Raw genomic sequence first — 26,288 nt, 5'->3', positions numbered from 1 at the left:
CAGTTCATTTCTCCTTTTTCTCTTAATTAACATCACATTTCAATCTTTCATTGTGTTGTCTTTGTGCCTTTATGATGGCAGGACAGTGTGCTCCAGAACAAAAACAACCTCGAAGAGATGTGCCTACTTGCTTTATGCGTCATGGTGCGCGTCAAGGATGGAGCTAAAAAAGATGAATGTCAAGTGAGGCTGTCAGTGACTGTTATTGTAGTCCTGTCAAGAAAAGGCAGAACCTCAGAGTGAGAATAAAAGATTTGCAATCAGACATAACAGAGAGACGTGTTCAGGGAGGGTACAAGGAGAACTCAGGTTGAGAAGTACTGCATGGAAACGAGAGGACTGTCTGACGTCCATTCATCTCCACCTCTATCCCTCTACTCGTCCCTCCATTGTGCTACAGGTGGGTCACTACACTACAGTGTTCCTCTGTCTGTATGGAGGGGGTGGCAACACATTGCCAGCTTTCATAGCAGCCTCAGACAAGTACTCCTGGTTTTCGGCCACAGCAGGGCGAATGCGTCCATTCTGCCGGTAGAAGAAGCGTGTGCTGCAGTCCTGCAGGTACTCAGGGTTGTGCAGTGAAGACTTCGGGGGTAGACTGTGCTGCCAGTACTCAGGATTGTCAAAAGTGGCCTTCTTGCCTTTCTTATCAAACATGATGGTGCTGCTGGTGATGCCTGAGTGCAGAGCGTGTCCTGAATGCCCCGGATGAAGGGTGTGTGATGGATATGATGGGTGGGGGAGGTGGCCAGGAGGTATCACATATCCAGAAGAGGAGACCGTGTGGCTTGATGTTGATGGGTTGACTGTCTGCGATACTGACTGGGCAGTGGAGGACCCAGGGCCAGAGATGGCGTCTGTGCCGGCCAATCCGTTCTTGTCCCCAGGGGTAAGGAAGGTATTCAGGTACAGTGGCTCGTTGATGTACTCATCATCCCCGTGGGTGGATTGGCTCTTGGGCGCAGCAGCAGCTCCAGTCATGTGCAGGGTGTGGCAACCCGCTCCATCAATCACTGCATGGGCGTCACCATTCCTGCGACGTGTGACAAAGGGGTTCTCCTCTACTGGGTTGAGATAGTCTGGAAACAAAAAGGGCATGGTAAGATTAGCTAAGAACTTTTCATCTCTATTGAAGCTAGAGATACTGTAGCCACTAAAAAGTCAAGAGTAAAAACAGTCAGTAACCTGAGTTGTTCTTGTCTCTCATAGCAGTCATGTAGCCATCCTGGCCCTTGTCTCCCTTTGCACCTCGTTCTGCTAGAAGACCTGTTGGATCGGCACTATAACGCTGTCCACTACTGTCCTCCCTTCCACCTTGGGAAGCAAAGAGATGCAAAAAAGAAATTCAAAATATGGTACAAATCCTATCTCCATGAATGAGAGGATCCTGGATCCTGCAGATTTGTGGTATCTACTATATTGGCATCACCCTTTTAATGCAAGTCATTCTTCACCAATAAACAAGCACCGTGCATTTTCAATGCAATCCATTCTCATGTACTGTTATCTACTTTGTCCTGTGGCTAAAGTCTCAGGCAGGGCTATGGTTAATGTCAAGCACTCTGTATTTTTATAGAGATTAGGGGTTTTAGTGACCTGCCTTTTATTTTCATTTTTCATGTGTCGACAATAGATAGGGTTGGCTCTTCTTTTCCTACCCAAACAAATCTGCAAAGGAGGCATAAATGGGCTTGAAGAATCTTGCCCTGGGCCTCAACAGAACTAGAAGCCGCCAATGCAGATGCTTTCTCCTTGTGAAAGAGTGTGTGATGCCGAACCACACAGTATTACCTTAAACTGAAACCCCTGTATGTCAGTGTCAGATTTGAAGGAAAGTGCCAAGAGACCCTATTCTAATGCATTAAGACATACTGAATTACTAGCGGACTTAAAATAAATAAAATATAATAACACTGGTGAGTACTTATACCTATAATTTGGAGATGTTAAAATAATGCAAATGGCTTAATCAGACTATTGCTTTACTCATAGCAATGTTTCACAACATTGTACAGATGTAGTTGATAACACAAACTGCAGATTAAGGCTGTAAACTTAGTCCAAATTCTAAAATACAAAATGCATTCAAACTCTAAACTGTCCATTAAATGTGTGAAAAACATACTTAACAGCTGATTGAACTGATGCCTTGGTTTTACAGACTCTTGGTTTTACTGTTACTCTTGCAGTATCAGTCTCACTCAGTCTTCTCAAACCTGCTGGTTTGATTTAAGACACACGCACACTCACAATTAGTGAGGGGATTGCTATTCCCCTCGGCTTCTACAACATTCGGATAACACTTTGCTTTACCTTGTCCTGCAGTGAGAGCTGAGCCAGCCCCAAGGGTGTTTGACCTTGGTGAGGCCTGCTTCCTCAGGGTGCCATTGCAGCGAGGGTCATCCTGGTTACCACGGACAAATCCACCACCAATCTGCCCCACTGAGGCCAGGTCCTGTGGAGGGAGGCAGCCTGCAGACACGGGTGGAACAGAGACCACCCTGGGAAGGGTGGCTAGCATGTCCTCCATGCTGAAACTGGGGTCCTGGTAGCCAAACTGGTTCTGGGTAGAAGGAGAGGATGGGGAGGGTTAAGTAAGGACAGAGGGGCAGGGATGTTGGACACAATTACAAGTATATCAATTTACCAAGCCAAAGCAAATCCCCTGAGACAATTACAAGTATGGAGTTTTTGTGTTTTTTTCTGCTCATCTATGGATGATAACAATTCAGCTTTTTCTCCAAGTGTGGAGATACTTGTGTGTTGTCCCGTCTTTGATCTACAATATACACTGGTTCTGAAAGCAGATGATTTGAGGTACAAAATACAAAAAACAAACAAGTTATACAAATAAATACTAAGAATAAATAAGCACATACAAAAATACTGTGGATATATTTGTGCATGAAGTCCAAAAAATGGGCAATTCAAGTTATTTGTACAGTACCATTGTTCATCTGTATTATTTAAATGTGACGGGCAGGGGAGACAAACAGCAGTGGCAAACAATGATATGGCAGCATGACTGCCAAGGACAATTTAATTAATAGAATTTTAATTAAAATGCTCCATGCAGCAATGTCTTAAAGTAGCCATATCAGTCCTGTCCTGCTGTGTGCATTTGTGTCTATGTTCAGAACAAAAAAGGGATGTTTTAGAAGCTCATTGGGTGCTTTATTCTGATGTATCTTTTTCTTCTCCCATGTATGCAACAAGAGGTTTTTTTTCTTTTCCATTTTCCATTCCCTCGCTTACTTTCCTTTGCACGGTGTCTGAGAAGTATGTAATCACACTAATAAGATAGAAAATCTGTTTTTTTCCCTGATGCACTTAGTTTTCCGTAAACACAGAAGTTGAAAGAAAGGCAAAGGGGACTCAAGTTCCTGGTTTGTGAATGAGGGTGTAAGTCCAAATCCAACTTCTGATCAGCAGTTATTATACTCATTTATTTATCAGGTTCCCCAAGTATTCATGACTTTTGGCATCTGGCATACCACAACAAAGTGGTTCCTTCAAGCCGTCAGACCCAAATAGCCTTATATTAGAAATTAGAGATGGGTCAGTCACTGATGGGGGAAATATTGACTATTTTTAGTTTTTTGGCAGACAAATATCAAATTTAGTAAGGCACCAGCACAAAGTATCAGCACACAACAGCTTCAAACTAAAGTCTGACCCTGATTGTGTGCTACTTGATGCTACAGTCAGCTCATGCTCAAAAGGCCCAAAACTATCAATGACTTTAAAGAGACTTTTTAAGAGGCATGCTCATTTTCTGCATGTAACTGCATCATTCTTTTTCATTGTCTGTCTATCAATGCTGGATTCTTCCTCACTTTCTAATGCAGAGGCCTGTACTGTAAGCCTGGAGGTATTAGTCAAAGCTCCAGAGCTCATGCTGCGTTTTCATTCCCTTGTAACTACATCTATTAAATCACCCTCTCTCAGTCCTCATTGACACCTCCTCCTCCTCCTCCTTCCTCCTCTCTTGTCTCAATATTCTAACAGAAAATACCATCACTAACCTGAACACAGAAGTACAAATTTATTTAAATTATGTTTGGAGTCATTAAAGTGAACCGCTAAGGTCAAAGTCACATTCTTTTTTTCATAATCCATTAATCCATTGTGGAAACAGGGTGAAGTGTGCAAAGTAAAACATCACACTTGAATATTTAGGAGAGTCATGTAAAGTGTCCAATTCAAATGTTTCTATGTAAAAACCACAGGGAGCTTCTTTGGTCACTATTAGACTTGCAATTCTTGCAGTTTCAAGTGTGGTGATAACAACAGTGTGTGTGAGAGTGAATTTAGGAAAATCTCTTTCAGCCACGCTGTAAAACTATGCAACTGAAGATTATATGTATGTGTAAATATTGCATTTTGTCGGCTACAATAATTGAGGTCATTACAACCATCTACATGATTTATGTGTTTGAATGTAACTGTATGGAGTTAATCAAATTGATGCAGTATCCACCCCAATAAGAAAGCCCAAAAAGAGTGGAGGATAAGTTCACAAATATTATGCAAATAAATAATCTGTCACCTCCTGAAATGCACCAAACAGAGTTGGAAAAGGAGTCATGTCTCTCATTGGCATTCAGCAGGCATTTTTATCCTGACACAAACACAGGGGGATATTGGAATACAAAATGGCTGAGTTGCCTGGCTGTGTGACTGGTTTTGTGATAGATTTAAGTCAAAAGATAGAAGACGAACATTTGAACAGTTGAAGAACTGAGGGAATCTGGCTGTAAACCCCCAATTCTGAAGAAGGCAATTACCATAGTTTCACAATGGAAAAAGAGCAAGGGAAACAGACAGAGAAAGCGAGAGGAACAGGGAGATGAAAGTGAAACTGAGAAAGCCGTGTGAGTTCTGTTTTTGAGATCTCAATCTTTTGTGCTTGAACAGGAGAGTCCTTCAGTACATGCTGAGAAAACTCATTCCGACATCACTTTAGAGACCATCTAAATGATCTGAATGACTACTCTGACTTTATATTATCTTTTTTCGTCACAGTTTGATCACCCTGCTGCTACATTCAAAAAGAAATGGTAATATGAAAGTGTCCTTGTAAAATGAAAGATAAGCAACTAAATTCTAAACTACTCCTCAACAAAAAAAAACAAACAACAAACAACAACATACCAAGGACTAAGAATTAAATAATACAAAAAGTATGCATATTTCCAAGTAGCTTTTGTGCAATATACAGAAGGAGAGAAACCTGTCTGTCTGTATGTAAACACTGACTCACCATATGATTTGATCATATGTTTGATTCTACTTATCATGAGAGTTCATAAAAATATTTTGTCTTAGCATCTTTATTTTTTCTGGGCTGTGGAGGTGGGGGGAGGTGAAATGTCCCTGACTGACTGACTGACATAATAATTGAAATGCACAATGTGTGACAGTTGGGTTCTCTCCTAAAACTGACTGGACATGAGCAATATCAAAGTAACATGGAAGTTTTGGGACTTATAGCATCATATTTGTCAAACTTTCATTTAATAAGACCTTCCCATTTAAGTTGTTGCTGACTGTATCTGTTAAAAGAGGTTAAAGATTTACTTACAATGGCACACTTTTTATGTTTGGATTTCCTACAGTCACACTTCATGCAATGAATGCTTTTATTTAGAAAATATTCCAACAGGAACTCTGAGATTCAGGATATTTGATGTTAAAACAATTTAACATATCACTGATGTTGGAAAACTAAGCCAAAGAAGCACTTGAATCAAGAGACTGAAATAAACTTTTGATCACTTTAAAAATGCAGAAGCAAACAATACGCCTGGGATGTCTAGATTTGATAGTATCTGTGATTTTCAGATGCTATTGGACCCACTATTTCCCTTAAGATATCTGTCGAGGAACTGTAGCTAAATGTGTCCAGTGTGGGGAGGCTGCTGGGTCTCAATAAAGATGCAATGAAATGAAAACTGATCTGAAATAACGCTGGGTTAAATGGCTGGTATACAGACAACCCATGTGACAGAGGTAATTTGCACCACCTGTTCCCACCGTTACTGCTACAACAAGAGCAACACAATCTGAATAAAAACAAGAGTTTGCTGAGGGGCTACATCTAAAAAAACTCTTTAAAAACAATAGCCTGTCCACATTCACAACCACTATGGTAGGAATAAAATTACATGTGTGGCAACACATGTGCTTTTTAACCTCCTGGGCAGCCAGATCTCAGATCTTAGTAGGAGCATTAAATCCAACTTTGTGAAGGTCAATTTGGAGAGGGGCTTTATACCTTATTAAAGGACAGCACTACTAATATCACCACTGCCATCTGGTTGCATAACAGTAACCCACAGAAAAAAAGCATAACTTTTTAGAACAAATTCCCTCTTTATGTTCCTATCCTTTTTACTGTAGCTCAACAGGGAAACACTGTCCAGGGAAACACATAGAGGGAGTTTCATAGTGAGTAAACCTTGACTTTGGAAGATAATCACTTGATTTGACCAACTATGACTGCTGAAGCCTCACATTAGCTTCAGATAAACCTTTGTATCCATTTTTGCACAGAACAAAGCCTTACATCACTTACATTGGAAGTACATTGGGAAGGGGTCTTCTATTGGCCAGTATGAACGAGAGGAATGATACAGCAAGCAAAACCTGTTTCAGTGTGCATATGGGCACCTAACTATTGTTTTAAGAGAGACCTAAAAAAACTGTCCTTCAAGGTATTTGGAGATTCTTAAAAGAAAATACCTTGTTGGAGTCCATGTGTGCGCGGGGAGTGTATGCCAGTGGTGGAATGTTGAAGGAGTGGGGCACCAGGTACTCTTCAGCATCCATCAGGTCCTCCAGCTCCTCCTCGTCCAGGAGGCTCTGGAAGAACTTGCTGTCATTGGGGTTAGGTAGCTTCATTCGGTCGTCACCCTGAGAAAGGTTGTGTGTGTGTTCAGTAATTTGTATTAGTGATTAATAATGAATAAATGTTGTAACCAATCTGTTTTTAATTGTGTCACATTTAAGGCCCTTTACATCCTAATTGGGATGATATCTATATATAGATTTGTGTCTTCATCGTTTGGACTTCTGTTAATGATGTAGGCTTAGTTTTACTGTATTTGTTGACTGATTTAAGCCTAGCACAATCATTTTAAGGTATAACACACAATGAACGCGATGTGTGTATTTTCTCACAAAGGAATAGGGAAAGTAAAATGGAAATAATGCCATCTTCTAATTACCTGAACACTGTATAAATTGGCAAAATATTACAAAATGACACAAAAACAAGCACAGTGGAAGACCGGCCTGTTCTCACTTTGAAGGTAGCTCATCTCTTCTGGTTTTTAGACAAATAGAAAAAAGAAATGTCATCAAATCCTCTTCTTCTGGATCTTGTTAGTATGTTGTCAAGATTTACCTACCTGGATGACTAGGTATCTCTGGGGATCACGAGCCATCCGAGTGAACTCTGCTGCCAGCTCCTTGAACTTAGGCCGACTGTCTGCATCAATCATCCAGCCTGAAAGATGTGTCTGTGTTAGCGTCTGACCAGCATGAGGTTCCGAATACATATAAAGATATTGATATTCAAATCAGTATTCTTTGATATCGTTGCCAATGGCCCTTGACTTTAAATTTGACCCTATTAATGTGCAAGGCCTCTCACAGTATGTTATTCTCAGCAGTAAGCAAAAGCTTCATCTATACCCATCACGATCACTTTATTTCCCGACTCTCTGTGAACTTAACTGCACTTCAGTGGGAGGAAAGGTGCGGTAGGTACGGTACGCGTCAGCAGTGATCAAGAAGAGCACTCCTCTGTTCTTCACACTTTGGTGTCAAAGGTTCCGCCTACGCAAACCATGTCAAATATGTATGCCATATTTGTGCTATTTGCATAAAAGCATTCATAATTATTTGAGTTTGACATAAATCCTTTGAGCCCTAAATAACATGTTTTTTTTCATTTTAAGTGTATGTTGCTGCAGTGTGAATGACATGTCATTCAACATGAAAGGTCTGTATGAGTAAGAGTGAGAAATGTGTACAAAGCTACAACAGCAGGCTCCTAATCCCACCCAACCCACCCTCTCACTTAAATTGTGCCACAGCAATGTTGCACACAGGTGAACAGGAACGTTTACCACTGATTTGGAAAAATCAAGCCAATATATTATTATAATAATAACGATACATATGTCTCCATACACATAGGATCATATTAGTAAAGAATGAGTAACTGACCTATAATAACCTGTCAGTGCATTATGTCATCAAACTTTCATTCTCACAGATGCAAACGCTGGTAATAAAATGTCCCACTTCTAAAGGTCTCAAAAGATCTTCAATTTAAACCATTTTCCATTACATAAAACATTCTTATTTGTTCCATAACGAACAATTACAGAATTTGTAATGAAGTTCTCTTTATTGTAATCACTTTTTCCAATCTAAAGATAAATACTGTTTCATCACGAGCATGGCCATATGGAGTAATGTGCTCTTCTGCCAGTTTCTCTGTGAGCATATGAGTATGATGCCAAAGCAATCATGTGATCTGGCCCTGAGTAGAGCCCACAGGTATCCAGGGAAATAATAGATAGAGATGGTAAAACAGAGAGACGTGGCTTTTCAAACAAGTACAAGCATACAGATACATGAGATTTCATATGTAAAAAAATGACCATATTTTATCGTGGTACCTAGTTTCATGCCAATAAAGCCTGGAGGAGTGAAGTCAAGTGAATATCAGGATTTCTGCCACATGTGTGAAGTGCACCATGTGTCTGTGCATTTGGGTGTATGAGTTCTGCATGCGTAGTGGTACAAAAAAAAGGCAGATAACAGGCAGGTGACAGTGACCTCTTCCTGCTGAGTGTGTGTTTGCTTGCCAGGTTGGCACATGGTCAGGGTGTCAGTAAGAGCCAAGGTGACAGTGAGGGCCAGAGGCTGCAGCTTGGACACTAGAGGACAAGGCCGGGGTGGCGCTGGCACAGAGTCTTTGTCCTGGCAGCAGTGGCCAGAGGTTACAGCGCCACCTGTGACCCCAGTGACTGACTGCATGACAGCAGTGACTGACCAATAAGGCCACCATGTTGGTGGTGGGGCTCAAACTCAGCCAGGAAAATTAGTTTCTAATTCATCTGCTACCATGGCTCCTCTGAAACTTTGTTATTTCTGAAGGATTTCTCACTATTATTGCCGTCAGAGAGATGTTTCAGGGGCATTCAAACTGTAACACTATCGATTGAAAAGATAAACTGAAAAATAGCAGCTGGGTTGAATTTCTGAACAGCAATATTTTGGCTTAAAAACTTTGACACCACATGGACCCTCTCTACAAAACAGCTGTTGTGGCATTTTGAAAATCACTCAATAAAAGCTTAATTGTTTCTGCCTGCTTCAACTAAAAACCGGTTGGCCCTGTCCTCACCCTTAAAATCTATTTCCTTTTCTACTGTTTGAAATACAGTGGATGGACACAAATACTGGAAATCATGTACAATATCCAAATGTTTTTATAGCTTATTATGAAAAATATTTGTTGAGACTATTAGAAAGATATTGAGTAAACAATGGTAATTTTTGAAGACTGTAGTTTGTGGTGATGTTGCATTCAAGTTGCATTATACTTTTTGGTGTTTTGCCCACCCTGAGGCTTCACTTACATTTGACCATGACCATGTAGACGTCGATGGTGCAGATGGGTGGCTGAGGAAGACGCTCTCCCTTCTCCAGCAGGTCTGGGATATCTCTGGTGGAAATCCCATCGTATGGCTTCCCTCCAAAGGTCATCACCTCCCAGATGGTTACCCCTAAAAAGAAGAAGAGGGGAGGAGGAAGAGAGACAAAAGAAAAAGAGAAGAGATGACGTACATACGAGAGAACGACAGAGGAGAGGTCAGTAAAATAGAGCACAAGGACAAAAGATGTTCACAGAGAAAAGAACAAGTAGAGGAAAGATAAGTAGAATCGAGAAGTGAGGAAATGAGAGAAAAGAGAGTAAAGAGTAGAGAAAATCACAGAGTGGAGACGAGGGGTTATACAGCAAGAGTGTAGAAGAGACAAGTAAAGAGATGTAAAGAGAAAGAAGTGAAATAGTTGAAAAGGGAAAATAGGAGATCCCAGAACAAGTAAAAAATAAGAAAAGTGAAAAATGAAATAAAAAAAGAAGAAGAAAGAGAAAAAGATGTGAGAGATCAGAAGAGATCAGAGGGGATAGGATGAAGAGGCAGGAGATAATACAAGTAGAAGAAAAGAGGAAACAACAAAACAAAGGGCAAAAAAGAGAGGACAAGATAAGAGAACACAAGTCAACAGAGGACATAAGATGAGTGGAGGAGAGGGACTAATCAGACTCTTGAAAGTCATCAGTCAATCTGAACTTTCAGCACTCTTCAGCCTTAATCATGTCCGTGTTAATGAGCTAATGAGTGGTAAGCAACACTATAAGATGGAAGTATAATAGCCCCTGGTCATAGAGGACCACTGGGGACATGGACGCACTAAACCATACTGATACTTTTGATCAAACACACATTATTCTCTTTGATATGACCCATCTGGCATATTTTTTTTTTTGAAAGTCAGTTTTTAAATGACTTTAAGAGTTATTGGTCGACTTAAACTGAAAAAAGCTCATTAGACTTAAGCATAATGGAGGAGATTGGTCTCTATATTTAAGTGTTGCTGACATGCTAATGGTTGCAAAGACTGGCTTTAATATGATACGAGTTAAAGGAGACCATAACCCAGTTTGCATTTTACAGTGATTGGGATTGTCAACCAGTTCGAGAAGTAGTGGAAATCAACACTCTTCTCTTGTTCGTCAGCACTGCTTCGACGGCAAAACCCTCTGCAGCTGCCTTAGATCTATAAATTGCCTGCATGTCTAGCAAGCAGTCTGGAGTTTACTGTCCACGCAATGCACGACTTACGCCTCCACTAGATTAACTTGCATCCACAATCTACAGCATTCGTGATATCTTCTTTCCTTTCTTTTCCTTTCCTCTGCCTACATCTCACTATTCTGACTTGTGTTTGTTTCCGGTGCAACCACTGTGCTTCTCTGCCTGGACGATTGCCGACCCCATCACTCAGTGGACCCTGTGGCTGCTAATCTCAGTGAAGGCTCTCCTCTGTTCTGACCCTGCAGTGGTGGAGTGAACTCCACACTGAAGTCAGGACAGCAAAATCACTGCCACAGGCTAAAAACCCACCTTTTTAGACTACAGTACACGTACACTACATCGCATTTCCTTGAAATATACTTAAGGCAAGTCAAGTCCATATATTTGTAGAAAACATTTAAGAACATGTGTTGACAAGAGTGCTTAACAGAGAAATATTCAATACAATTAAATAATTGAAATGAAAATAAATCGGTAAGAACTGTAACATATCAAATTAAAGCAACCATATAGTTGTATTAATGATTAAGGGGACTCAAAGGTAGTTTTAAAAAAATGGATCTTGACCTGACAGTGAGGGTTACTGTTCCACAGTCTGAGAGAAGCTATGGAAAGTGCTCCGCCAACTTTGGACTTTGAGTTAGAGTACTAAGAGGGAGGACTAAGGAGCACTAAGCTGGTGCCAGCCCATGCAGTGTTTCAAAAACATATCAAATAATATTTAAATCAATTCCATATTTCATGGGCAACCAGTAAAGGGAGGCCAACACAGGGGTGATATGGCCTCTCTCTCTCTCTATGAGTGAGGAGTCTCGCTGCTGCAGGTGAGACAGACATGACTGACGGAGTTCCATATGAAGAGATAAAAGCATGTAAGATGGTCTTCACATCTCCAAAATAGAGAAAAGGGTTTTATTTTTGCTGAAGACCCGATGTAGAAAATCTACTAATAACAACAGAACTGGACAGAATCAAACATGACACCCAGATTTCTTCTACAGTATTTGTACGGCCGTTTGACAACAGAGGCCAAGGAAAATGGGCCACAACCCCTCGTGCTATTTGCAGGACCAAAGATGGGGACTTCTGTCTCACTCTCATTAAGCTGGGGCCATCCAGCATTTGACATTCATTTCAACACTTGTCCTTAAGCACTGAACATACTGCTATTTATTTGTTTAGAAGGACTGCACTTACAATTTTTCTCAACATCAAACTCTTATAGCTCCTATAAAGATTGAATACACTTATTGTGAGTCACTTTGCACATTAGTTTCTTTAAAATAAGGTAATTTAATTTAATTAAGACATATATTTAGTCTGTCTGACATGTGAAAATATTGTGACCCTAATGGTTTTGACCACGCAAGTTCTCTAAAAGGAAATTTTGAAACTTACCATAACTCCAAACGTCACTCTGATGAGTGAACTTCCTGTAATGGATACACTCCAGGGCCATCCATTTGATGGGCATCTGCCAAGTAGAAGCATAACACATCAGTGTGATGTACATGAAACATTCACCATTAAAACATTGACAATAATCTCTTCCTCTTATATTTCTTTAAATTTAATTGATGAGGAAACTGACGACATAAGTTTTGGGTTTAGACTCAACTTGGAGGTGTTGTGTACAATGAACTGTTTTGGCAGAACTGACTGTGTAAACCACGTTAGAGAGAAGAGAGGTATGACAGAAAACAAGGTTTGATGAAAGAAAAGCAAACACACACACACACACACACACACACACAAGCTCCAGCTGTATTGGAATAAGGTGGGGCAAAATGGCAGGACAGTCGGGGACGCAGCTTAACACTGTGATTAGATTTGAAGGCCAATTCTATTGATTACAGTGATGGATGTTGAGGGGAGGGGTATGTCGAAGGTTACAGTGTGTCTGTCTTTTCCTCAGTGGAGGGGATAATACCAGAATGGTTAGCGCTGACACAAACCATGATGGACACACTAGAAAGGGGGGTGAGAGAGGATGAAATAGGCTTTCGTGAGAAGAGAGGGTTTGAAAACAAAATACAAAAGAGGAAAAAGGATGAACAAAGATTAGAAGGGGCCAGAAGCCCATGTACAGAGAGCTGCATGGACACATTTGTTTACTACCTTTATGGGGTTTCAAGATCTCCATTCCCCAAAAGTAAATAAAACGGTCCAATAGAGCAGAATAGCATCTCACTGATTCCTCCCTCAGGATATAAAAGCCTAATTAATGTTAATTTGTATTGCTGTCTTTTACAACATGTCAGTGGTGTGGTCCAAAATAATAATTCAATAATATTGTACCTCAATGAGCCTTCAAAACCAAACACATCAAACAGCAGATAATAAAGGCAGATAATATTCTAAAATTAAGGACAGAATAATGAAAGAGAATTCATATTAAATCATTCTTACCAATAGTATTTTTAACCCATAAGAACCCAGACCCATTTCCCCTCAAAGGACAATTATGAGGAATACACCACAGACCAACAGGACCACATTGAAGACATTCCTGATGGGTTTTAAAAAGCATTAGAATTGTTAAATGGGTTTTAACTTATCTTTAGTATCAAAATACAGGCTTTTTCCTTCACTTGTGTTTACATGTCACACCACCATTTTGAAAAGGTCCCGACCTGTCACAGTCACATGACTGTGACATGACCACCACACCAGGATGTTTCGTATATGTCGCTTAGGGACTTAATGAGTTAAGATCAAGCACAAAGCTGTATAAGGAAGATTGTGGGGCCTTTGAAGTGTGTTACACTGGTGTCACCATGGGTTCTTATGGGTTAATTAAATACATATTTAAATAAAATAGTTTTTCTCTTGCTGAGAGTTAGAGGAGAAGATCAATACCACTCTCATATCTGTTCATTCATTATAAGGCGACAGCCAGCAGCTGGTTAGTTTAGCTTAGAACAAAAACTGGAAACAGGGTGAAACAGCTGACCTGGCTCTGTCTGAAGGTAACAAAATCCAACAACCAGCACCTCTGAAGCTCACTAATTAACAAGTTCTCCTTTGTTTAATCTGTAAAACAACCAAAGTCTTGCAGTTTAAGCGGGGTTTATTGTTACAGGTGTGTTGAGACAGAAAGTAAAGTGAATTTTAGCTGTAAGCTAGATAGCAAAAGATATACATACACAGTCGTTTTTGTGTGTTTTTGTTCAGCTCAGCCTCTGACTCAACCAGAGCTCTCTCTGTTATTTCCCTCCAGTTTGTCTCCTTTTTCCTCTTGTTTCTTTACATTCATGAAGCAGATTCACAAGGCCCATGTATACGCAAATGAAACATTTCCAACTTGAGCTGAGACTACTTCGTGTAAATTCAAACTGCCTCCGTCAACGTTGTGTCTACTTGCGTCTTTCCATTGACTTTGCATGTCTCTAAAGTTAGCCTCGCGTTCTGCCTGAACACACATAAGTCACTGTGTGTTCCCAGGCCAAGAAAGTTAGTTATAGCTGAGTGGCTCCAAGCTGTAGCTTCATAATCTTACCATACAGATTTGAGAGTGATATCAATTCACTCATCTAACTCTCTGCAAGAAAGCAAAAAGTGTATTTCCCAAATTGTCAAGCTATTCCTTTCTAGTTTTTTTTCTAAACATATCCATGAATAAATATACTACAATTTGCCACTCAAAACATTTAAAATTATTCCAGGGGCTCATTTTACCCTCCATAGTCTTGCACAGTACAATGTGAGGCTCAAAGTTATTTGTTTATTTGTGTGATTATTTGTCTGATCATGTAAATTACATGTGTCACAAAGTGATGACAGGATTTACCTTTCCTCCATCAGCATTATATTCCTTCTCATTAACATCCAGCAGGCGAGCCAGACCAAAGTCGGTGATCTTGATGTGGTTGGGAGATTTGACTAGGACATTTCGGGCTGCCAGGTCCCTGTGGACAAGCCTGCGCTCCTCCAGATACATCATCCCCTGCAACACACACACACACGGACAAAGACACAGCAATTTTGCATCAAGTTCATTTATATAAAACACACCTGTCTTCAGGCACTGGTATGCAGTTACCAGCATAAACACACACGTGCAAGTCTGACTCCTGTTCAACATCACCATCTGTCTTTATCATCATCATCATCATCATCATCATCATCATCATCATCATCACTATCATCACTACCACCTTCAAGACCCCATTAGAATTTCTATAATTATTTGTGTCATCATCATTACCACCACATTGTTATTTTATGGTTATAATTTGCATCAATCAACAACTTGACTGTGGAAAAGCCCTCTTTACTGCCAAATGCTTGGTGATGAAATAACAGCAGTATCCATAAGCATTAGTCCAGAGGCAGGTTTTCAATTAAAAACAGGGCCCATAGGGGAGAGGAATGTTGGAGTAAAACATTTCATTCAATACATTTACTGAACAATTAAGAAACCTCTCTGCTCTTTCTCCCAACCCATACTTGAATTAATAATGATTATCTGCCCCGAACAAAGCCAAATCAATTTTTCTCTACATTCTTAACAGTTCAGATGAAGTTTCCATGTGATAATGCTACAAACTTATTTTTTAGGGGATCGTAATTTAGGATTTGCCCCCTTGTTTCTGTAAAAATTATAGTTCCCCCTCAAAACTAGTTTAAGTGTCAAACATGGACTGTAATTAAAACACTGAACACACACACAAACACACTTGAATTAAATGTTGAATAAAATTAATATATGTACTAATAACAAAAGTATATTCACCCTGCAGCATTCATCTAAAAGTATGTCAGCCTTCAAGAACCGACATCAGTCCATCCCACATAAACTCAAACCCACAGTCACATATATACTGTTTACTTAGAGAGAAGAGAAGTGGGTAGCAGAATTTGCATCACCACAAAACCAGATAGAAACACACAATGCTAATAATGTCCTACAAAAGAACAGCTCGATATAGGTGTGTAAATATTTTCAGTTGCTGCATCTTGTGCTACACATCTACTGCTTATTGCGCATCAATGCACGAGTGGACCTGAAGAGAAAGAAAGATAGGATCTCGGAAGGGAAAAAATAAATGGCGAGGGGGGGGGGGTTCAAATTGGACGAGCAATAACAGAAGCCACTTTGTTTGAAGTGGCGAGAGCACAGAAAAACAAGGCCTTATTTGAAACAATAACAAATTGGATTTAGCTGGAGTGGGCTGGAATGAACAGAGGAGTGGGGATAGGTAAGGTTGAGTGGCGGCAGTCTAAGAGGTGAGATTACATTGCTGAGGGTATAATCACAGTGCCTCATTTGACTCCCTCCCAGGAGAGAACATGGGGTTTTTGCACACACCTGCACATACCTGCAGACATGCAACTCACATGGAGATACACCTGCATATGTGCGTGTGTGTGTGTGTGTGTGTGTGTGTGTGTATGTCTGCATGTGTGTGATGGGGGGCTGGAAAGAAGTTGAAAGAAGAACTGAGAAAAGATTATCCACGTTGAGCTGGTCGAGAATAAAAATGACCGATCGATTAAAAGATGAGCAGCAGTGAAAGAGCTGAATTGAAGCTGAGGATTTCTTTAAGCTTGTTTGTTTTGATTTTGTTTTCTGCATGTCTGTTTGTTGCTTAGAGAGCAATGATGTTGGTAAATCCTTACGTAGAGAGAGCCAGTGCCAGACCCCATGAACCTCTAAATGCTAAGAGTGCCACCAATGATTCATGGGAACCTGGCAAAGTGCACAGCGCTCTCTCACTGATAGCATACCATATGTTCAAGTAGCCAGCAACTGACATTCTTTTAACTGCTGTCCATGTTTGCTTGTAGGAATATTATCACTGGGCGCAAGCTCAATAAGCTCTTGTGAGCCAAATGTTAGCTCAGCTGCTAACCATTGTTGCCAACTTGGCAATATGTTACTACATTTACGAACTCTTGGCAGCTTTATTTAAGTGACTAATAAAAAATATACGACTGTTTTCCAAATATAACGCAACAATGAGTATGCCTTGATTGCCAAAACACTTGGTGCTAAATGCAGTATGAGTTCTGCAAATATCTGCTACTCGTCTAATCCCATAACTTGCCTTACACAATCTAAATGTAACAATTATTCAAATGTAAATAAGTGAATGACCTCACCTGCTGACATGTAACTTAACTTAAAAGACTTAAAAAAGAGAAGATAGCTGATACCAGTGTTGCCGACACTAACATTAACAATGATGTTGAGTGTGCTGCAGTGTGATACATGTTAAGAAAAGTGACACTAATGTAGACAAAGAGGATGATGATCAGCAACAAAACACATGATGTTTGCTTTTCATTCATCTCTGTGTGAGTTGTATCTTCTCTCCTGTGTTTTGTGCAGCTCTTGCAAGCATGCATTGCTCAGCATTATATACAGAAGGGGTACAATTGAAAAAACCAAAGGTTGGGATTTCAGGTAATGCTGGCCATTCCCCATAGCTTCCAAATCATCAAGTCTACGTGTGTGTGTGCATGTCATGGTATACACTGCCAGGTTTCTGACAGATTCTTATTTGTACATAAATCGCGCCTGGTAATCTCCTCAATTTTCGAGACAATTAAGCAGTGGAGGGAGAATGGATGGCTTGGCAACCCGTGAATTTTAATTTGCCAGCACAATGAGATTGAGAGGGGGAGGTGATGGAAGTGTGCAGAGTGGGAAGTGGCTGCAGACGTGCGTGAGGAACAAACTTTTCTTTTTTCTACTCAGTTGCTCTCATTTACTGCCCTCCCATGTGGACATGATGAGAACAACTCACTGCCTGAGGTTTGTAATTGCGGCAAACCTTGATGCGACAGCCAGGGAGATGCCAGTTGTGGAAGCTGTATTTCAGGTAAGCCTGCCACCAGAGAAAATCCACGGGCTTCAGACAGACTCTGTTATGATCGCACGTCCAGAGATGGGCTGCTTTCCAGTGAGACGGGACCAGGCCTATGCCCTAAACCCTGCACATGAAGATTTTACATGGGAAAGCAAGCCAAGTAAAAAATCTCAATGCAAGGTGCGGAAAGTCGAGGCTTTGAATCACATAGAATTTCAGGGAAATACAATTCCAGTTCCTACAAGGCTTTCCACTTGTGACAGCCCTACATTATCACATAGAAAAAGAGTACTTATTCTTTTTGTGTTTTGCATGCTAAGAGACCAAGAACAGACCAATGTTCACCCCATGTTTGTATTTTTGTGCCTTAACTTTCCTTTACATAATGTTGTCAGACACAACAATCTGAGCCTGTCACTGGCAAAACGTTGACATACGTCCCAAGGATTACGTTGCAGCTATTGCAGCCTGTTTCATGGCTGCTGGCTGAGGCGATCTACTGGACCAATTCCAAAACTTTTTGTACCTAATAGTCATTTAGACCCCAAAATATGTAAAAATAGGGCCCAGGTTTAAAACTGGAATTATCCTTTAACGGCATTACTGCTCTCCCAGATATAAATAATCTGACCTCCTGTCATGGTTATTTATGCTTATTTCACAGAGTCATGCGAACAAAACCAGAGTGGATGGGATTGTCCTCAGATGTGTTTTGTAAAGACAGATTTTTTTTGGGGGGGGGGGTATTTGCAGAGGGCTCAAGATTAAATCAATAGAAGAAGACCGAGGAGAGGTGGTGCCCAGGAAGCAAGGAAGGGACTGAAACTTTTATCTTAGTGAGGAGGTGTGGTTGACCCTGTTGCTAGGTATGACACATTCTTTTAAAAGGTATGCTTGGTTGATCAAACAAAAATAAGGAAATAAAAGTGCCATTGAGCTTAGTGAAATCGATAGGCCTAATGTATGTAAATAAACCGGCAAACAACCAAACGGCAATGGAAGCACTGTTGCATTTCTCCAGTTGCCAAATATCTTAGTGTTGTGATCACTTTCATTTTGGAAGTTATAGCATTATTGCATTTGGTGGGAGATGTGCATCTGTAATGACATCGACCACAAACATAAACCATGCACGACCTAATCTGTTGCGTTTCATTAACTCACTGTCATTCAGCATTTGGAGAATATTTCTCCTACCTCTTTGTCTTGCCGCCATTTTCTCCTCTGCTTAAGACACTAAGAAGCTTTTAAGTCCTCCTCCCTACTCCTGACTTTTTGTCACCTTAGGAACTCTTTTACACGCTAAGATGCTTTGTGAATAACTTTTATCTTTACCAGGATCTAGTCTTAAATGTAAGAAAAGAATTTTCTTAGAATTTCGTCACTAGGAACAAATCTTTGTGCTAGGAAGCTTTATGAATATGACCCCTGGATTCTGAAAAAAAGGGTCAGCACTTCTTGCCTTCCCAGTTGCTTGTTTGCTTATATCAACTAAGATCCATCATTATCCATCAATGATGCTTCTTTGCATTACTCGGTCTGAGGGTTGCTTTTCCCATGTATCAACATTGACTCTTTTGCTTGTCATGGCAGGTTTCAGGCTGTTCTTACAGGAATAGTTTGACATTTTAGTAAATACATGTATTTGCTTTCTTGCAGAGAGTTAGATGAGAAGATCAATACCACTAGAATAAAGACTGGAAGCAGGGGGAAACAGCTAGCGTGGCTCTGTCCAAAGTTCAAAGATATGCCTAACCAGAACTCTACAAAGCTCACTAATGTCGTATCTTGTTTGTTTAATCCATTAGTTAGTTGCTGGTGCTTACTGGAGTCTCCACTGGTTGCCTAGTTAGCTCACGGTGGCAACCGACTCAAGGAAGTCACTGCGCTTGGCTGCTGTTAGTATTATATAGTAGTATCAAGCAGTAGGTTTATTTTTAACAGCAAGAAATCCAGGTTAGCTATTTCCATCTGCTTTAAGTCTTAATGCTAAACCGAGCTAATCAAATCCTGCCTCCAGCTCTGCACTTACGACACAGACAAGAGAGTGGTATTGATTTTCTTATTTCATTTTATTTTGTTTTATGTTTGCCCTCAGCTAGCTCAGGTGTCATATGATTCCGTTGTAATGGATAGCATAAAGTAATGTTCATGCAAACTGTTTGATGGTAGTGTTGTATATATGTATTTTAATGTATTTGTTGTATCTTGTGTAGTTTGCTGTCAGATGAGGGGCGGTTTTCACTATACTGTGGTAGGGGTCGAGGTCGTTACCAGTGGCAGGCTATATAAGGCTGCCAGTTTCAATCAAGCCTGGCTGGCAGGACCACATGCTGCCGTTGGCCACAGAGTTTTGTGTGAAAAAGTGTGCTATTTTGTAATTACGTCTTCATTGTTGGTGAAACAAACACCTGGTTGGTCTGCACCTAACCTCTGCCTCAAGTCTCCTGCTGTTTACGTCCGGCCACTGTACGGCCATCCTAACACTAGGTTGTATTACCAAAAGCTACCAAATAACAATGAAAGTACCTTGATTAGCTTTTTACTCAAATGATGTCAGTTGTTGTGGGATACTGTACGTCTCCTTTCAAGTGCTGGATACCAGACCCTGTAAAAACCTGTGATTACTGTGAATAAGAATAATCTCATTCTGAACAGTGAATACTCACCAGCAAGAGCGCATGACTCATCTGTGCTGTTCTTCTCTTTTATTGTACTGCCTCTACTGCTCATTTTAACTGGGACACCAGTATTTCTGGAGGGCACAGGATGTTTGGTGACTGTCTATTTTGTGTTATCATATTGTGAATAACGGTGCAGTTTTATTGGAGGCTTGTGACACCAGTGCAGCATCTGCTTGATGTAGTACATGTTTAATGTATGGCTGGGATATAAAAAGACCCCAGTGGGCATGGGAGAAGGTGAATCACTGTTTAAGGAATGAGGTGAAACGAATCAGACCAATGTGGAGGAGAAACTGAGAGAAAGGGGTGGAAATGATAACACAATAATGATGAAAGCGGCAGGCTTTCATTTCATTTTGAGCTCCCATGTCAGAATGAATTTAGAAAATGACATTAGGGGGCAACTTGAATGTGAACAATTTGTCTGTGCTCAGACTGTCTTAGCAGTGTGTGAGGGGAAACCTTGTCCATAAACATTTATTCTCTCTGATGAATGGATAATGCAGATTCCACTGCCGTACCTACACCATAGAGGAGGGTTTGTCCCTCTTATATGAACACACACAAACACTCTCATGAGTTTTTTAAATTAATAATCAGATGGCACAAGCCAAAATTCGGGGATACGTTTTGTGTGTTTTGTGTCTCTGACACAATAATCGGTATATTGTGAGAATGCTTACAAAATTTGCCAAATGCCACATTCTGCATAAAATAATCCAAATCAGAACCAATGTTTTGTACCCAGGTGAAATAAAACCAAACCTTGTTGGACCAACCAGTGTCTTGCAATTAAGTTAATGCCTGAGTAAATGTACTTCATTTGAAGTCAGCTTCGCAGGTCTTACTATCTGGCTCAACCCTAACAATGTAATCTCACCAAAACATTTACATCCTTTTGAATCACCTTGAATAAACAACCAATAACAAAGTATGTCAAACTAACTATTTGGGAGGCCAATACTAATTATGCTGGATGAAAGTTTACATCTGTATTAAATTCTTCCAAATGGGATCTCTTGAAATGTTGTTTGATTGTAAAAACCTGCTAAAATTCAATGAAAAAGCACATTTATACACAAAAAACATAGATCAAGCATGATGACCTTAATCTCAAAACTGTTTCCACAAATGTTCCCTCCAATGTGAATCACTGGACTCTCTCTAAGGCCCACTTCTCCAACTAATACAGACTGTGTCCTTAAAAATATTGTCTGAAGTGTGACATTTTGCTGTGTGGATTTGAAAAGAGCTTATGGTTTTATCATAACAATATTTGAGCACATCAGCGCTGAATACATTTGTTACAATGTTTCGTGTAAATGGGATCATTACAGGGAATTCTCAGGTCTTAAGCAACTGAATCAGAGTTGTTGTAGCAATAGAGGTATTATCATGCACTTGCAATAAACAGAGCTAGTAACTGAATTAAATGTTTTTACTCACAGAGGTATAATAAATTACAGTCAAATTACATTGTTATGAAGTTACTTGCCACTCTACATACATGTAGTTATTGTGTGACTCTTCCAAAATAAAGCTGTCAATATGCTTTTTCACACACATAATGAGAAGAAATGCTACTCTTATAACCTCATTGACTTTTTACCCCAGACTTAGCCGAGCTGCCCCATGTCTGCCCTACTTCCCACACCACTACCAACATAAGGCCTCCAACATACAGAGCGCAGATAGACTGATAGATTCAGCCCAGTTGGAAGCATAGTAACTAACATTTGTGCATAAGATTACAATAACATAGTGCTACTCTGTAAGCTACTGTAGGCTCGACTTTTCTCTCTCATTCCCTTTGACTTGCAGTTGAAAGAGCAGTGTGGAAAAACACAGTGTGTGTTTTTTATTTAGGATATCTCTGTAGTCAGGTCAGGCATCAAGGCATCTGGTTCACCAACAGATCCTGCTCAAAGACGATTCAGCATGGAGATTTGAAACACGGCTCTGTGGTTAAATCAACTCAATCTACACTATTCCATGCCCATCCACGGATATTTTCATTAAATAAATTCACTTCAGAGCAAAAAAATAAATAAAAAAATGACGAGGTACTTGAGATGGTGTGTTTTACTTCATGACAGTGGTATTTCATTTGGGAGATGAGGATATGACTCCAAGGGAGAGGGGGAGGGTAGTTGGGTTTTGCTGAAGAGCTGTCAAGCAGCCATCACTCTAAATGGGATTCAACCTTTTTCCTGTAACTGTCACTGTCACAGCTGAGCCGGGAATGACCTCACTTGGCCACGGCTGTTGTTTTTTTGTTTTTTTTTAAGTTAACAATCCTGCTGTCATATAATTCATATCTGCTGCTTCCAATTGAATAATCAAGTCAGAATTCAATCTAAGTTCAGCTCATGAATGTGATTAGATGGTCCAGGATCTGGCAGAAATTTGATGTTTGTGTCCAGCGAGATTTAAAAAAAATCTAATTTCATGAATGTCTTTTTTATGCAAGGGAAAGGAAGAAAAAGGGGAGCCCTGGTCATATTTTATAGACATACATTTTAGCTATGAAGAGGGAACACTTCTCAGTTGAACATATCAAGTATTCTAATTTTGCATTGAATAAGGACAATAAGTTCACACACGCTGTAGTTGTAATGAAGTTAAATGAACCAAAACAATAACCTGAGGCAGTAACTGAGAGGAAAACATCCATAGCCCTTTGCTTGAGAGAAAGCTAAGAGTTAAGCTAATATTTTTTAAACCCTTCATCCAACTGGCTCTTATGAATGAATGTATGAAGGGTATCCTTGGACCTCACCACCCACAGAAGGAGGGACAGAGAGAAATGCTCAGGCAGAGGGAGAAATAAAGAACAATGGGACAGCAACGGAAATAAAGCAGATTCATCTAAAGCTGCTTTTAGGGACAATTTCATGTAAAATGTAACTTGTTTGTCTAAATCCCAGTTGTTGAGTTCAACACTAAGAAATGTCCACCATGTTAGGAATTCATGGTAATGGCCCTAATTATAATCCATATGGATACCAGTTATTGGCCACTTACGCATAGGAAGTAATGAGTGGAAATTTAAAGACTCTCTCATACCAGCTGCAACTGGAGTTTGTACAGTGTGAATACATTAAACACAGCAAGTTAGCAAGCACTCCTCCAGATGTTTCATATCGTAAGACATACGTTTGGCTTCAAGGGAATTAGAACACTGTTTATATTACATTTATGGTGCCTTATCCCCTTAAGAAGAACTAAACAACATGTTTCAGTTTCACTTTAGTTGTAATTTAGTTGCAATGCTTGCAAACTGTCCGTGTGCTTTATGGATATACAGATTCTACATTAATTTGGCTGACATTAAGGTGAAAAGATTGTTACCAATTTGCCTGTTTGGGTGAACACTTTTTAACGAGAAAAATTCTTGAGCTGCACCTATAAGGTGAGCGAGAATGTTGTCCAGTGAAAGCTGGACCTAAATGTCTGCACACCGCCTTAACCACCAGAGTTCTGGGTCATGCATTTGTGAAACCTTGAAAGGTTAGAGCTGCCAAACTGTCCATTATATTATGAAGTAATATTTGACTATCAATTCTTTGTGTTTTTCTTAAATTTTGATGATGCCAAGCTCTTGGGTTAACTGTGACATGGTCGCTTCCTGTTCATTTTTAAGACAAGTTTACTTTTTTATTACTATTTTCTTACTTTGTCTCTTTCCTTGACCTAGAGAGAAATGTGCAGTTGTGTCTGTGTGTATGTATGATGTTTTATGGTAGGGAGGAGGTATAGAGGCTGGCAGAGGGATGACAGCATATCATATCATCTATGGTCTGATGGGGTCTTAGGGGTTTACGTGAGGTTGGGAGAAGGGTAGGATGTGCAGAGTAACACATTTAAGACCAAACAATAAAGGACATGTTGCAAAAAAAAGAGCAGGTGTATATATGTTGAGGGCAAAGAAATACAAACACTCAGCAGAAACACATCCCGTCTTCCCCGTGTCAATTGAATCGCCTCATACTGGTAGGTCAAAATGTAAGACTAAACCATGGTTTGAAAAGGGCACCTTTTAGCACCTCGCTCTTTATTTTTCTGTCCCTGCATCAAAAATCAAAAAAAAGGGGTCACTTTCACTTTCATATCAATCAAGGATGCAGGTTCTAGAGCAGCCGATTCAAAATTCACGCAGGGCAACAGACGGAGGAACAGTGTGCCACCCAGCAGCCATTTGTGGCTCAATAAAATCCTCTCGGTCTCAGTGATATGTTGGGGACCTTCTTTTTCATGGATATCACATTGGTATCAGTTATCTAAATTGAAACTCTGCGATATCTTATAAGACCTTCTATAAATAAAACTTACAAATCCAGTTCCCAGGTTGACAAAACACTATTATCTGGCCAATGTGATAAATGAAGAGATATAGGTTACAAACCATCTGCTTAAAGGTAACACTTGGCCTGAATTTTCCATTGATGTGATTTTAATTTTAGATAATGCTTGATTTTGGCTCTCTATTATGATTATAAAACATTACACAGCATGGACTTACTTGAGCTATGAGGTTTGGGGGGTTAACTCAATAAATTATATCCAATCCTTTCTGTCCTCTGTCTCTTTGCTGTTCTCTATCTCCTTTTCTTGCCCTTACACATGTTTCAATACTGCAATATATTTCCACTGAATGGCCATTTGTACTCCAGTCATGCCATCTGTCTGTTTGCTTGTCTCTCTCTCTGTCTCATAGGTATAAGGTATGGGCCACATTGCACAGTGTCACACACTATGAGTCTGCAGGGACTGCCAATTCCTGTGGCAGACACACAAACACAACACATCAAATTATTGTTGCTATGAGTTTATATCCTGATGGTATGTAGAGAGACAAAACCAGAGAGAGACTGGATAAGGGGAGAGAAAAGCAAAGCCAGGAATACAGAAAGGTGGTACTTTGTGATTGTGCACGCATGTGTGACCCAGATTGTGCGATACAGTTTTGCTTCCTGTCAGTTTACCACTACAGAGTCACTACTGCCAGCATGCCGGTGCGCCATGCCCCTACAGGCACCTTTGGGATCAGGTGGCAGAGTCACAACACACGCCAACAACATGACCTTGTCCTGGAAGGGCCCACTCAAGCCCAGTGACGGGGGCAACAGGGGCCAATGGGGTGAGTGAGAGTGGAGGAAGAATGAGACACCAGATGGATATGTTAATGTACTTGGCATGGTCGTAATCTACTGCTATCCCTCTCCCTCTCCATCTTGCTCTTTCTCTTTTCCAGTCTGACTCTGTCTCTCTTACTCTTTGCCGATGAGTACACACGGCAGAAAATGTCACTCCTAAAGAGCCACGATGAAATATATGAGTGGTCAGCCACCATCAGCAGCCAACGAGCTGCAGCCACATGATCGGGTTCTGGCGTGGACTCACCTCATTTGTGTCCTCTTCAATTACAGTAGCCTGTAATTTGCACAAACAGTAAGTCACAACAGAGGGAGCTAAGCTTGCTAATTAAAGCAGAGATTCAATCAAATATCTGCTGAAGTGGTTATACAATAACATGCTAAATACTGCAATAACAATTACAGGTGGTGCAGCTGAATGGATGGTGCAGAATATGACTCATCATTGCTACTGACTGACTATTGACAGCCCCTTAAAAATATTCATATATAAGTGTGTAGTATGCGTGTTAGAGCCTCAGAATTAACACAGTTTGTGTCAGTGAAGTGTGGGCATGACGCTGTTGTTTTCACTTGGTGTGAATAAAATACATACAAAAAGTATGTAAGCAATTAAACAAAGCAATTAGCAAATTACAATTCTTCCTGATGTGCACGTTATAATTATGGGCATCAAATAAAACGTCTTCTTTTGGTAAGGTGTTAAAATGGGTTTGTTAATTAATTTGTTGA

General features: G+C 40.2%; 1 protein-coding gene across 1 annotated transcript in view; it reads right to left on the bottom strand.

Moving 5' to 3' along the window:
• Positions 1–408: 408 nt before the first annotated feature.
• LOC139292665 (receptor tyrosine-protein kinase erbB-4-like) overlaps positions 409–26,288 on the bottom strand; it is a 155,827-nt gene continuing 129,947 nt past the window's right edge. The window contains exons 21-28 of the mRNA XM_070915027.1: positions 14,692–14,847; positions 12,300–12,375; positions 9,660–9,806; positions 7,413–7,510; positions 6,745–6,915; positions 2,314–2,563; positions 1,186–1,314; positions 409–1,079 (exon numbers count right to left, since the gene is read on the bottom strand). Of these exons, the coding sequence (XP_070771128.1) occupies positions 409–1,079; positions 1,186–1,314; positions 2,314–2,563; positions 6,745–6,915; positions 7,413–7,510; positions 9,660–9,806; positions 12,300–12,375; positions 14,692–14,847 (1,698 nt within the window). The remainder of the gene's footprint in view (positions 1,080–1,185; positions 1,315–2,313; positions 2,564–6,744; positions 6,916–7,412; positions 7,511–9,659; positions 9,807–12,299; positions 12,376–14,691; positions 14,848–26,288) is intronic.

Source organism: Enoplosus armatus, chromosome 11, assembly GCF_043641665.1.
Source record: "Enoplosus armatus isolate fEnoArm2 chromosome 11, fEnoArm2.hap1, whole genome shotgun sequence".
Classification (NCBI taxonomy): Eukaryota; Metazoa; Chordata; class Actinopteri; order Centrarchiformes; family Enoplosidae; genus Enoplosus; species Enoplosus armatus.
Note: the sequence above shows the minus strand (reverse complement) of the source record. Positions and strands in the feature narration are given on the sequence as shown.